This window comes from Cylas formicarius, unplaced genomic scaffold (assembly GCF_029955315.1).
Source record: "Cylas formicarius isolate icCylForm1 unplaced genomic scaffold, icCylForm1.1 PGA_scaffold_3__17_contigs__length_32017465, whole genome shotgun sequence".
NCBI classification, from domain to species: Eukaryota; Metazoa; Arthropoda; class Insecta; order Coleoptera; family Brentidae; genus Cylas; species Cylas formicarius.
This window is the reverse complement of record NW_026844326.1, coordinates 19,200,488-19,216,341: the sequence shown is the minus strand read 5'-3', so window position 1 is coordinate 19,216,341 and position 15,854 is coordinate 19,200,488. Positions and strand designations below refer to the sequence as shown.

At 31.6% G+C, this 15,854-nt stretch overlaps 1 protein-coding gene across 1 annotated transcript in view; it reads right to left on the bottom strand.

Annotated features, from left to right (window-relative positions):
• The window catches only part of LOC132699948 (uncharacterized), a 94,723-nt gene that overhangs the window by 22,777 nt on the left and 56,092 nt on the right, over positions 1-15,854 (bottom strand). Inside the window, exons 4-5 of the mRNA XM_060666947.1 lie at positions 13,395-13,595; positions 8,433-8,577 (exon numbers count right to left, since the gene is read on the bottom strand). Of these exons, the coding sequence (XP_060522930.1) occupies positions 8,433-8,577; positions 13,395-13,595 (346 nt within the window). The remainder of the gene's footprint in view (positions 1-8,432; positions 8,578-13,394; positions 13,596-15,854) is intronic.

Here is a 15,854-nt window from a genome sequence, read left to right as displayed (position 1 = left end):
TCATAATTTTCAGCGAGACCTACATTAGAGCGGATAAGTCACTAATGATTTAATGCCAAAAATGCAATCTTTTCGCTAAAATCTACCGTATTTCTCTGCAGAAAGTTATAAGCGTACCTACGGAAGCAATTGCTTAATCCTAAACACTAAAAAGAACTTCTTCATTTCTTCATTTTTCTTCCAAATTTAAAAAATATTTATCAATTTTTTATCTTATTGCAACTTAGTGAAAATTACAATGGGTCTGTCTTAGTAGCCTATAAAATTATATTGAAGACATTTCCAAGAACCAAATCTTTGAAATATCATATTTAGTTTTTCGAATGTGTATTTTGAGAAACAGTGCGAAACTATTATTTATCAATTTCCAAATTTTTTATTTCCTCCCAAAAAAAAATTAACGATTGAAAATATGGTATTGTAATAAAATGCCATGAGCACGTTAACGCTCTCGAAATTTTATTATATTAGTTATTAGCTGTGTTATAATTAATCGATTAATTATAAATTAACATCGCCAATTGTAAACAACCCAATTTTGATAAATATAAATTTGGGTTTAATTAATTTTAGCTTTTTTATGTGTGTCGATCTTGGTGTCGAATGTTGGGGTCTTATATTTATACATGTCAACAATTTGCGGTATTAAAAAGTACTCATAATCTTAAATTGTTCTGCAATAAGTTTTTAGAGACAATCTATCTACCCTGGGAGTGTTTTACAGCTCCAGGTGTTTCTCGCTTCCTTTGCTTTTTAACATGTGTATCGATCTTGGTGGTGAATGTTGGGGTCTTATATTTATACATGTCAACAATTTGCGGTATTAAAAAGTACTCATAATCTTAAATTGTTCTGCAATAAGTTTTTAGAGACAATCTATCTACCCTGGGAGTGTTTTACAGCTCCAGGTGTTTCTCGCTTCCTTTGCTTTTTAACATGTGTGTCGATCTTGGTGTCGAATGTTGGGGTCTTATTTATATCAACAAACCTACCTATCTATTTTGTAAGTGGATTCAAGCTCCAGCCGTTTCTCGCTTCGTTGGCGTTAACTATTTCCATCATCCAAAAATGAACCTCTAGAAGCTGATGTTCATAGTCTCTCCATCCACATCGAAAATTTCGATAAAATGGTTTCATTTAGTTTAAAAAAATGTAAGGCTAAGACGATAATGACTCTATAATGTTGTACCACAAACACATTTGAAAAAAAAAAAGATTTCTCGTGCAGTTTGTTGCTTGTAGGTGCTATTTTTTATGGTCTTCAAAGTATGATAATTGTTTTTTTTAAGTATTGGTTGTTGCGATTTGAGCTCTCATATTTATTTTGCTTAAAGTCCAAAACAGGTTTGTTTTTTTTTTTGATAAATTGGACAGTGACTTTAATTGATAATTTTCGTCATGTTTGTGACATTGTTACTTTTTATGAATACTATTTGAGGAATCGATGGGAAATATGACGTATATGATAATACAAATTATAAGGAGAGCAGTTTTATGATACGATAGGAAGGATTGACATCTTTAATTATTTTCGCAGTTTTAAATGTGTTGACGTATTCACCTCTCGCATTCTCATTCTACATTTTGCAGCTTCATTGTATTTTTTATCGACTCCCATCATATACAATTAAAAATTAATTACTCGCCAACAGATTTAGTCTTAACAATACTAATACATATGATTTAAATTTACTCTTAGAACTTACAGGACAGACCAACCAACCATCTTACTGGGTAAAATCTGTTCATAGATATAAGAAAGTGACTAACTGATACGAATTAAGGAGAGACCCGGGCAAGCTGTAAGAATGAAATATAACCGAACAGGTCCGTACTTTGCTTAGAATTTAATTATTTGGGGTTTTGTTAGGAAAGATACTAAACAATATTTATTTATTTATGTATGTATTTATGTTTAAGTCTAAAATAAAATTACAAATTATTTTTATTACCTACTTAAATTACTTAAAATTGTTCACATAATATATCAGTATCGCTATCGTTATCATCGCCTGTTCTAATTATTATCTGTTCTATATTATTTGCGATACGATTGTTCTGCTTTTTCTATATGTTTAACAGAATTTGCCCAACTTTGTGGAGGGATGTTAAAAATTTCGGTTTCTATAAGATTGAGGACATTGGAGTTAACACGGGGAAAAATATTGTTACGACGAATGGCAGATTTCAGTTGGTGCCAAACATGTTCAATGGGATTAAACATACAGTGGTAAGGTGGAAGCCTTAAAACTGTATGTCCTAGATTTTTTGCATAATTATCACAGACGTATTCCTTTTGTAGGTTCAAACTTTGTAGAACCTCAATTATGTAGTTTTGGATTGTTTTCAGTCAACTGTCTACTGTGAGAACTTGCATTGTCCATTACAATTACGCTATTAGGAGGAGTGTTGGGAACTAGTTTGTTTTTAAACCAACTTTCAAATAAATTGGGGGTGGTGTCTTCATGATAATCCAGAGAAGAATTTTTAATATTTTTCGCAGACAGAGAAAGTTCATTTGGAATCCAACCATCTTTAGAACCAGCATACAAAATAGTTATTCTTTTATCTCTTTTTGATGACGCGTTTGTTTTACACTTATCAGTTGAGTCAACCCAACCCTTTTCCGGCGTATCATAAGTGTCGAACCAGGTTTCATCCAAGTAAATAATTGGCCTTTGTTGTTCTCTGTAAACCCTATTTTTTTCTAGATATTCCAGTTGCCATTTCTGAATTCTAAAAGATTCCTTTAAAACTTGCCTTTTGACAATTTTTTTAAATCTAAAATCCATATGTTGAATACACTCCCACATTTAACACCGGTTTCATCTTTTTCAAGCCTCCTAATTAAGATATCTAATGTAGGCACTCTTTGTTGCTTGTATAACTGGTAAATTTTACGTCGTATTATATCTTGATCATTTTCATCTACACTCGAGAAAATGTCAGCATCGCTTCTTTTTTTCCTCGCTGAAATGGGATTATTCACAATTTTCCATACAGTTGATGTTGGAATTTTCGTCAATGTATCCGTTTCTTCTAAAGATGCTTCCTTGCTGGCACCATGTTCAATGAGAGTCAAATAAACATTGTTTATAAATTCCTTAGTCTCAATAGAATAGTGTTTACTACATTTAGGCGGGAGCATCTCCTGAGATCACTACACTCGCACATATTTTGCATAATTCGCACACGATTCAACAAACGCTGTATTAGACATGAAATAAGTAAACTAAGTAGTATACCAAACCAAATAATATTAAACACAGGTAGGTATAAAATTATTTTTTATTACAGACCACAATTTTATCTGAATATAAATTCCGAAACTTTATGTAATAATCTTGTTGCATTGTTTGTTAATGACCACCCTTGGATAATCCCATTCAAAACTGATTGGTTACTTTCTTATATCTATGAACAGACCATACCTAAGTAAATCCCAGACAAAATCCTCATTACTAAATATCTTGGACTAGTTTATTTTAAATTGCCTCATCGACTTCAAACAACATCAATTCATATTGATTACACATGGTAACTTTTAATAGTGCCCGATTATTTATAAGGACGACATAATTTCCAGCTTCGACAGGTCGAAAAGGACAAAGAGAGGTTTAGCGGACGGAATTAAATAATGCGTGGGTAGAACAACAACGTGCATTGTAATAAAATAGGCTCAATCCCTTGATTTTCCGATTTACCGATTTCTTGTTAAAGTTTACTGCTTCACGTCGCCGCCACTTAGTGGGGCAACACCCTTATATCTCTAAGCGCGTCGCTGGAGACGGGACACCTTGTTAACCAAAACTCTTCTCTTACAAAAAGATTAAGTGCCCGAAGCTCCAATAAACGCTTCTCTACACAATGACAATGTATGCGTTGCTTAATAATTTATTTACCGTTCTAGCGAAAACTCTGTGTACCGGCCCATTAAGATTTTGATAGGAGTTATAAAAGTGTCGTGAATTTTTAAAGACGTTTTAACATTCATTATTTACAAACCGAGCGACTTAAACGTAACGGAATAACAATGGAATGCCGTTAAAATAATGCGAGAGCTTCCTTTTGTCTCGCGGAGTGGTTTTTTAAAATTAAGGAACGACGTGCGGCGGCTCGAGGTACGGCGGAATTTTAATTATTTTTTTTTTCTTGACGGACGCGGATGAGTTTTCGTTTCTTTCATTAACGAGGACGTATACAATGGAATAAACACGGAGACTTTAACCCTACGCCCGATTTTCTTGTAACGGGATCGTAATTTCTTCGGAGAGCTTTTCTTTTTTCAAACAATCAGAAATAGATTGTTGGTTCTCGAAAACGGCTGTCGCAAAGGGAAAGAAGATTCGAGGCTATGGGATGACGCGGCTTAATTTTCATTCATTATTCATCATTTGTTATAAGGAACTTTGTATCTAATTTGTCAAAATTATTTATTTGCTAAGTTAAAAATACATATTAATGGAAAAACACCAAAAAAATAAATTTTATTCAATACAGACGAAATTGACTGTAAAAAATTGAGAAAGCGTGAGCATCTTTTGTCACATGGTACGATTTTATGTGTTCATATTGTTACCGTTTAAGAAGTTAAGGTTTTAACAATATTGTTATTAAACCAAGATCCATACAATGTAGAGACAGACCTCACTCGACGAATAGGTTTGCACTTAATGGCGATGGCAAAAACCATTACGGAACTAAAAAGAATAATTTAAGGCCATAATTATGGGCGTGACTATAAAATCCCGGTAAATCACTTGGATAATTGACAACATCGAAGAAATATATGAGTGCAAACATATTGCGTGTTGCCTCGATGTGGAAAACAACGTTATCGATGATTTCTTTAGCTTCGTTATCTTTTTGATCATCGTTATGGCTTTGGGTTTCAGAGTCTCGAACATCTGGCGCTTTGGTTAATAAAAATATGGAATGATTTTGTTTTTTGGCAGCGTTGAGCTCTGTCAATTTATTAGTCCTTGATATGATATATCCTCGCTGTTGTTGGTTTTGTCAGAAATCAATTTTATAAAACAATGTATGGCTCCTTTCACATTATCGCCAGTTAAGGTTATTTACCAATACCAAACTTTGGAAACGGGATTCACTTCCGGTATCAATTTATTCAATAAAGATAAAGTTTGGGAGTTCTACCTAATTTGTTACTACAGAAAAAATCTCGTTTAAACATTGCCTTTTACTCAAGACAAAAATTTGTCTTCTTTTAAATATATATCTTAGTAGGATGCGAAAAAAAAATTGAACTCTTGCGTCAAATAGTTTTTTATTAACAGCACTTTAAACAAGACGTGTCCGAAGAAATGTCGCAAATTGAGTATAGAGCAGTCATAAAGTTTTTGACAAAAGAAGGGTTAGCACCTAAAAGTATTAAAGAATGGCAGGATGATGTGTACGGCCAAAGTTCTCCTTCGTATTCTGTAGTGAAAGAATGGGCAAAACGTTTTCGAATGGGGCAGGAGTATTTTGATGATGATTCAAGAACTAGTCGATCAGTGGAGGTCATAACGGAAGATATTGTTGCGATTGTGAAAGAGATGGTATTGAGTGATCGACGTTTAAGGGTCAAGGAAATCTCAGAAATTACTAAGCTTTTTGATACAAGTGTTCGTCGAATCCAGCATGATCATTTATGTATGCATAAGGTTAGTGCAAGATGGATTCCTAAAATCCTTTCGGCTATTCAAAAACAACGCCGTGTCGAGTGTGCGCGGTCTTATTTGAAACTCTGTGGGTCGCAACCGAAGCCTGTGATAGAAACGATTATGACGGAAGATGAAACTATGGTTTTCTATTATGACCCTCTATCCTCCAAGAAAATTCAGAGTCTGCCAGTCAACAAAAAAGGTTATTGTCAGTAATACCACTGTCAATGGTCAATATTACGCAATATAATTACATAAATTGCGACACTGCATACGTGTAAAATGTCGAGGAAAACTGACCAGACGCGTGCGTCTTTTGGACGATAATGCACCTGTCCATACTGCTGGTGTTCCACAAGCTGCCATTTTAGAGTGTGGATTCCAACAGATAGATCATCCTCCCTATAGTTCAGATATGGCCCCCAGCATTTGTTTGGATATTTGAGAAAGGACTTACGTGGATGGCGGTTTAACGACGAAGTTGAGTTAAAAGAGGCTGTCTTAACTCATTTTGCAGACAAAACAAAAGAATATTTTTTTAAAGAGATTTAGTTGTTAATAAAGATATGTAAGGGTTGATTATATTGAAAAATAATAAAAAATTGTTACTCTACTTTGTTTCTTTCATATTCAGGACGGGAAATTTTGGCGCTGCCCTCGTATTATCATTTTATTACGACATCAACTCAAGATTTTTTTTTTCAAAGAAACTTCTAAAGGGTACTGTATGTAATACTATTTACAAAACTTCTGGATTCCTCCTGAAGTTCTGTAAATAGTAATTCAAGCAATTTTTATATCACGGAGATATAATTGAAAATATTTTAAAAATCATAAAAACGTAATCCAAAAATTTTAAGTGTTATCAAGTACACTGTAAAACACTAGAGTGATGCTTAGAGTGTAAAATAAACAAACATAAATTGACTGGAATGACTCCTATCCTTTCCACGCAAATTGGATTATGCGATAAAAGAGTTGTATCGTAAGCCTTTACTTAGCTTGAATCTTGAATTTTAAAAAACTGAATGGTTTGTCTGGTCCTCTTGGGTTATAACATTGCTGATTTTAAATATATTTAGTCAAAATCCACATACAAATCTCACATTGAAGATATAGGAAAGGAGTTCTTATTCCTTTAAATGATCAAGCAAATAATAATTGTAAAATATGATAAATTGTTTTGAGAATTTATTATTTGTCGAAATATATTTTTGAAAAATTCTACTTAGCACATTAGAACTGTCATTAGCAGAGTCATTGTTAAAATTATTGGTTAGTGTGTAGTCGTTTAATAAAACAATTAATTAACCCAAACCTCTGAAACAATACAACGTAGAATGATTGTCAGTTTCATTTAGAGAAAATTCAGTTTGGTCGCTAAACGTTTTTACTTTGCCGAATCGCATTAATCAAGTTCAGCGGATAGTGTACAATTTCCAGTGGCCTAATTTTACATACGAATTCACAATCAACAACCACAATTTCCATTTGGGGCAAATTTGCATAAAAACAACAAACTAACCGTTCGTAAATTTTCCAGTTTAATTATGTAAATAAATTAAAATTGGGAAATTGGGAAAATTGTTTAATAGAAAACCGAGAAAAAATGGATGCGGTTACACTCCATTTAAACGTGGCCCCGTGCTTTTGGTGGATCAACAATTTGTCTGATTTTATTGCTAACCAGAGAAAAATTGATATTTGATAATAGGGTGACGATCAAATTGGAAAACACGGTTATACTTGAAAATGTTCTTTTAGGAAAAGGTTATGTTATATTATGATATGTTTAGTCTTAATCCCATCAACCTTCAATTTTTAGTCGGTAACCGGAAACATTCAGAAGCGTTTTTATTTATAAAAAAATGTCTCTTTGGGAGGCTTTGAAAGCAAAAATCAAACCTTGTAAAGATAGTAATATAACTATGACTATAGCAAAGAACTTTCCAAAACACTTTGATAATCTACTAAAACTGAATTAAGAAATTTAAATACTAATATGTTCTTATCATCTAGTGGAATTGGATTAGGTATTTTCAAAATTCATTGTTATATTAGGTATTCAATTTTTTATAATGAATTACAGACTTAATCCCTAATTAAATAAAATTATTACCAAAAAATGATTTAACTTTGTTCAATTAAAAAAAAAAATCTAAAAAGGAGGAATCTTTAATGTCGATTGTCAAAATGCCATATGTTTGTAATGATTTTCGAATTATAAATTAATTGATAAAATACCGTACACATTCGCATCGTATGTTCTACATCGTATTCTGGATAAAACCCCACAAAATGTATAACATCAAAATATGAAATATTTAACAAAAAATGTAAAACGCCACATTTTTGGCATTTACTTTACAGTTTTGGATATGGCATAGCATTTTTTAAATAATAGAGTTTCATTCGAATAACAATAGTCTCTAAATAATAAATATTGATAATATTAACAGATTCATTTCTGTTGTTTTACCGAAGAAAAGGAGTAAATGTTTAAAACGTGGTTATTGAAACTTATTCGAAAAACCCATGGAGAAGCGAAAAAAATAAAAAAAGCTATTCGTTAATTAGGAAGTTGTAGGGTGAACATCTTTAAAAATAACTACGTACACAGATAAAAGTAGGCGCTTCGTATACTTATAGTCCGTAGACACTTTTTTCTCAGGCTGTATGATGAGAAATAACCAAACCCAAACAATTTTGAAAAAATGTACGATGCAATAAATTAGATTCAAAATGACAAAAGAAAAATGGACTAACCTTCCAGAAGGCGATCGCAGTAACTTCCGACGCTAAGCTTCCCCCTGTAGGATCTCTGCGTCGCGTTCCCGTAGCGAATTTTCGCGTCGGAAAGTTTCAGGAACTTGTAGGAAAGTTTGAATTCGAAACTGTAGCCGGAACTTTGCTGCAAAGACATACATCAACGCTATCGATTTTGCTATTAGAATTTAACGCGAAAAGTCACACACGCGGGGCACTGTAAAATATTTGCGGTCAGACCCATGTAAAGCATATCACGATATGCTAGAAAATTACCGTCGACGGAAGCGTCAGATAGCGAAAACTATAATTAAATGGGAAGTTACCGTCCAAGATAAGGATGCGCCCAATTTAAATTAGAGAAACACATTATGGAAATTTAATATCTTTTTTATAAATAACGACTTATGTTTTTAAGGACATAGTAATAACAGCTCATTATTTATCCGAAAACCGTACTCTAATGTTTTGCATTACAAACTAATTAAAATAAAATGGTACTTGTTTCTGGCTACTTCGCATGTTTTATTCCCGGATTCTAAATATACCGGACGAGTATCATAGACGTGTGTGTTGGTAGCAAAGAAGGAGGTAGGTGTAATAAAATGATTATAATAAAGCTTGTTCTTGGCTTTTAACATTTTCATCTTCAAAAAACTGTATCATTTTCATTAACTTATATTATAAAATATGTGTCGTCTCTATGTTTTAAGAGAGATCTCTTTTTTTTTCATTCGTTTTAATAGTTTCCATAAAGTACTTCTCTTCAGGGATTGAAAATCACCGTCTTTTTGAATTAAAGTGAGAATTTTACTCAATGTATGTACTATACGTGGTAATCCTGTTTCCAAAGAACTGTTTAGCTCAAGTTTTGGTCGGCCTGGAAAGACTATCGACGGTTTGAGGATGCTATCATGGATCATGGATCATGGATCTTCATTTAGAAGTAGGCAAATTGTTTTTTTTTTAATACCAAGCATCTCTGTCACATTATAATCAACACTCCGATATGCGTTTTCACTTTTAACAGCGTCATAACAATAAAGAATCTATTTTTTTTGCATTCATTTTCATGTCATTTTATAGAGTTTATATGCAATGACAATTTGGAACCTGTACTATTATTATTAGGTCCTTATTACAGAAGGATGAAAACTAAGAATTTTGACATTTTTTGTTTACATTATAATACTTCGCCTTCGGTCATTTCGTTATTATTATCCCTCATAACAATCAATTTTTGATTATCGGCGGCAACCGTTTTCGATGATTTATTACTGTGTATTTTTAAGAGACAGACTATAATCAGATTGTTAATATGTTAATAAATATAGTTGTTCCCACAGTCAAATTTAGTTTTAATTTCCATTTCAAGATTTTCATTGATAATTCTTAAATAGTAATCTAAATGGAGAAGTCGGTTTTAAATTTATAATAAATATCATTCTTGGCGTTTGTATTTGAAATTCCTGCGTCAAGGATATTTAGCTGGTGAAGCGGTGGTAATTAATAATAAATACCCACCATCGTTAATAAATAAAATTCTCTCCTGTAATAGTGCCACTACAGACCTGCCTAATGCTTTACAACCACAGCTTAATGTTAATAATGAGTTGCCTAGTTTTGGCAAACTACAGTATATAGATAGATTGTCCCCGGCTCTGATTAGGATCTTTAAAGATACTAATATAAAAATTGCCATTTACAACTTAAGACCCCTCAAATCTTTCTATTCCAATCAGAAATCAGACGTTGTATATTGCATTAAATGCTCTTGCAATTTAATTTACATTGGTCATACTTTACAGAAGTTAAAAAAACGGCTAACACTTCATAAAAGTGATTGTAAGTTAAAACCAAATATTACTAGTTTAAGTGCTCATGTCAATGATACCGGATATAGTGTCATGTACGATGAAGCGGTAGTATTAAGGAGTGAAAAGAACCTCTTCAAACGTAAGTTTTTAGAGATGTGTTATATTAACTGTTGTAGTAATAGCCTCAACAGAAAGAAGGATGTTGAGGGTCTTAGTAGCATCTACACCTATCTTCTTAATCAGAGTCGTACTGCGAAGCATAAGCTACCAGAGTTTTTTGATACGGTCAGGTTGTAGTGGGTTGCTAAATTTGTTGCTATTAATGTCATAAAGGATTGTTTCTAATTACCCTTAACGTTAACTTCAATAATGTAAATATAGTTATATAAATAGTGTACAATGGGTGCATATTTGAAAGAATTCTGTTTAAAATTCCCTCCCTTGTTTGGTGTTTTACATATGTTATGGTTGGCTGTACAGTTGGTATCATTGACTGGTTTCTTGGTTGTGGCTTTTTTTTAGGTTATTGCGAATTGTTAATAAGTTCCCGCACATTTAGTTTTCCTTCTCGACAATACGGAGTGTCATTTGTAACAAATCGGCTGTTTTTTTCATCTTTTAATATTTTATCAATCCGGATATTTTATTTACCTTAACGTTTTATGTTAGTGGGATTGTTTTGTAACGTTGTGGTGGAGGTTAATATTTTTTTACAGTTGTAATTTTTTTCCATTAATTTCATCCATCGAGTGTTATGTTGATAGTTAGAACGGGCGAAACACTATTTTAACCTATGTCATCTCTCTCTCTCTCTCTATATATATATATATATATATATATATATATATATATATATATATATATATATATATATATATATATATATATATATATATATATATATTCGTTTAATATTTACTTAACGGTACTAGCAAGTTTACTTTAACAATACTTTTACTTACAGCGAAAAGTACAGTCTGATTTACATTTGATAATGGCGTACGATTGATATCAATAGAGGTAATTGTATCACAGCAATTTCAGTTCTAAAAATTTTTTGAATTAAATTTTTAATTAATTCTGTTAAAAAACAAAGAACTTGTTTCTATGGAAATTAGTAATTTTTTATTTTTGCAAAGCGACAAATCGTTAACAAGAAGTGGTACACAAATAACACTTTTTGGCAAAAAAAATTATTTAAAAAAATTGAAAAAATGCCAAAAGATAAAAATGCTGTGATAAAATTACATATTTTTTTACATTGCAATACTGCATTATGAGTTTATTTTATTCATAAAAAACCCTTAAAGGATTGCGGTGCTCTGTATATATAATAGAAATTATTTTTAGATGTTTAGTTTTAATAAACTGACCTGCCGATATATTGCCACGAACAAATTGCACAGTTGCATTTGTTTTTATAACACATGATGCAAATAAATTTACCACTTTTTGTAGTTTATCCCAACGTATACCAAAATTTTTAAAAAATTCAAATAAAACACGACTAGGCTACCTACGTTAATGGTGATGTTTTGTTAACCGGTAATTGAGTAATTTATGTTTCCAACTATGTTTTGTTTTAGTTCTCGTTAATTTGAATTGACTATAATTCGAAACACACATTTAAGCTTTTGCATTTATTCAATAATAAATATTGACATATTTAGTGGGCAAAAATAATAACAAAAATGACAATAACTAGAAATTTCTAATAATACGCAGTAATTTTGATTCGCATACTAGATTTTAATAACATGCCATCATAAAGTAATATCAAAAAGTCAAGCTAAACAAGAACTCAGGAGTTCGAATTGGGGAAAGTAAAAAAATAAACTAATTAAGATGTCCGTAGCATATAATCAAGATTTTTGTAATAAAAATAACTCGCGTGACGAAAGTCTATCAAGTTTTAATGTCAAAGTATACCACAGTGCAGACTTTAAGTTACAGTAACCAGCAATTTTTCTACTGATTTTACTAAAATATACTGCGTTTCTCTTCCGGTTGATTATTAATTCCTTTATTTTTTAATAACGTGGCGGCTCGAAATTGCAAGAGAGCATGACATAAAAATGAACTTACGAGTTAAGTGTATCCAAGTATGTGTCAAAGAAAATATTTTATATATCGTTAAAATAAACACTAACATATTTTTTATTTTACGTTTTCCAAGTCTGGAAATGAAATTGAATCATATTTTTTCCAGTAACATATATTCACATTTATTTATGCTTCTCCGAGATTTTCATTACGAATAAAGTTTATTTTGTTCCATTTTTCTGAGTACAAAAGCCTTTGATCCTTTGCAGTTGCCAATTTCCTTTGGTTTGGCGTTGTGCGCGCGCGAAAGAGTGAGTTTCCTGGGAAATTCCAATTGGAAAATCGATATCCTTTGATGTGCTTTTGGAACCAGGAATTTGGATTATAATATCAATATTTTTAATATTTAGAACGTCGCATTTTTTGTTATACTTTTCTATTATAAAGGGAAATGCATCAGTATGGCAAAAGTGTAAAGTTAAAAATTTCGAAATATAATGGCTATCCATTTTAGGTGGATGGGATATTAAAAATGATTAAACTGGAAGAACAGTCAATTTACTCTTTTGAAAAAGACGAAAATGATATGAATATATATTTTTTAATATATCAGAAAGTAACTTTGGATATGGCTAGGTTAGCTACTTTTGTTTTGAAATTTACAGGTAAAAATGATTAAGGGAAGATCTTCTATTTAAAAAAAAAGAAATTGAAAAGTATCAAATGGCCCTGTCTGAGTGTTATCTCCGGTGCAACTAATCTTGGAAAAGTATTGAGATTTTTTTGATTGTCAGCGGAAGAATAAGTTTTATATTGATTGTATTACTTGTATGGTTATTTTAAAAAAATAAGTAATGTAACTGGAAAAATCTGCGTAATTAAAACTAAAATAAATAACATTTTAATGAATAATTCAATACTTTTTCAATTATTTTTGAAATACGAAGTACAATTGGGTACCTACACAGTTTTTCCTAATATATTTTTCAGTCTTCTTTAGTCCGTAAATGATATAAAAACCAAGAAAAAAACGTTAGACTAGGTATAGAAACCGAGGCACAAACAAATGTTTGATAATAACGTAGCGTTATGAACTTCTTACCTGCTGGGGTAATTTATCCAGGGCTAAGGTAAGATTAACGCTGGAGGTTTCACTGTAATAAACAGTGTAACCCCAAGCGCTTCCGCACCATTTTCCCCCGGGAGACGGTCTGTTGGTCTCCTTAATGGATATGAACCCTTCTGGACAGCCGGAGTTCGTGAATGATTCGAATGTGCCTACGGCGAAGGCCTCGAAGCTTAGCTGCAAATGCGAAATTGTTAATTAGCTAGACAATGCGGCGACTTTGATTTATAATGCGGAGCAATGCGTTCAAATTTCTAAGTGTCCTTGAAATATAGTAATATGTAATCTACTGTAACCTCTGATGATTGGCACTTTGGTACAAATTTTTCTTAAACAAATGTTAGAATTTAAATTTTTTGCGGAATACATTAAATTTTAATACAAGCTCCAAGAGATCCACATCGGCGACAACAAATTTTTATTTTTTTCTAGTAATGCCAAAACTGGTATTTCAAAACAGTAGAAAATAACTTTTTTCTACTCCCGTCTGTAAAATACCTAATTACCCACCGATCTAACGTGCGGGAAGCGTAACTTTACCACGTCAGTTCCCCACGGATCCGAGCCACTTCGGACATTTCCGGGATTTTACCGCACGGGTTTGGGAACAATCGGATGTTTCCGGAGATTTTACCGCACGGTTTGAATTTTGATGTTGTCAATTCTGTTGTTTTTGCAAAAATGTACCCACAAACTAATACACATGTTATGCAATATATCAGATCATTTAAATACTACATGCTATAAGCTACAATTAAAATCTAGTGGCTTAGTCGGTAAGCAAAGTGACATTTAAAATTTAGTTTCCCACAGAAAATTTAGGTACCGTTCGCATGAAATTTAGTAGTTTTTACAGTTTTTATATTAACATCTTGCCAGGACCCATTGTACCATTTTCAAATATCCATGTCTCATCACTATAAACAGAACAAAATTGAAGGTTAGAACCTGCTTTACCTAGCTGATACGATCTTAAAAATTTAATCCTCTTAAAAGTTCTATCCTTGGATGATTTTTCTTTCAATTAAAGTTTTTTTCTTTAAAAAAACCACTTAATGATCAATTGTAAGAGTTTAATAAATAACATAACGTTTTCAAATTGTTTTTATGCTGTTCTTTATACGACATATCCAATAATACATCTCTCTCTCTATCTAATGTACACAGTTCAAAAGGTACAACAATAGCAAAACCGATCGGATATACTGATATATCTAAAATATAGATGATCAGCTATTGAAGCTCTATAGAAAATATGAAAAATAGAAAATGTCCTTTTTTTGTTCTCACTCAATGTATATTTGTGGTTATTTAGTCGAATATTTCTCACACACCGTGCGGAAATTATGATGGGGGGTCAGGGTAGCTGACAGGGCAAAATGAAACGCATTTTCGCATTAGCTGAGTAAATGAAGCTAATAGGGCGTACAAAATGTGTTTTCAGCTGTTTCAGCAGTTTCGGAATTATTATGGCCGACAAGCTGCCTGCCTACGCGGTTCGCAGTTTAGTTAATTGGTCTTTCAGGCAGTGCCGGCCGATCAGAATCTTGCCGGATTGTAAACCAGCTGTAAAATAAAGAAAAGTCACGGTTGTTCACATAGATAGTTAATAACAATTAAAATTAAATTGAAGTTTTTAATTTAAATTGAAAATCAATACAAATAAAGTATTTACGACGGCACGACAAAAATGATAAAACCAAACCAAACCAAATTTCAATTTTGAAGTCAAAGTTTTTCCTATAAAGACAATACCTATAGACATACTCTTAAAATCATATAAAAATTTTGACATTATTTTCTTTTATAAAAATGAACGAAAACTAATGATTTTCGGTGCTGTTATTTTTTAATAACAAATAATATATCAAAAAGCATATTAGAACTCATGATTTTTGGGAATTTAGTTCAGTTAAGAATAATTTTTATTGTAGCTTACTGCATTTTAAGAAATACTAAGTTTTCAAATGTACGGTCTTTATTTAATTCGACATAGATTTTAGGATTGAATTTTAGGACTTCAAAATTTTTGTTACTTTATCTGCATAATAACAATAATAATAATAATAACAATATTAATAATAATACTAATATTGATAATAATAATATTAATAATAATAAACATTTTTAATTCAGTAAAGCGAAGTTTAACCTAACTTGATGCAACCTTAAAAAAGGCAGTGTGATGTCTCATGTCACTAAACCCTATATAAAATTGTCTGTATGCAATTGCCTATAAGCAAATTTATATTTAACATATGGAGGAGCCGAAAAATTTCTAAAAAAATATGTTGATTTTTGTAGACGCTCCATACGCATTTTAGAAAATATTGTTATGAATATATATATATATATATATATATATATATATATATATATATATATATATATATATATATATATATATATATATATATATATATATATATATATATA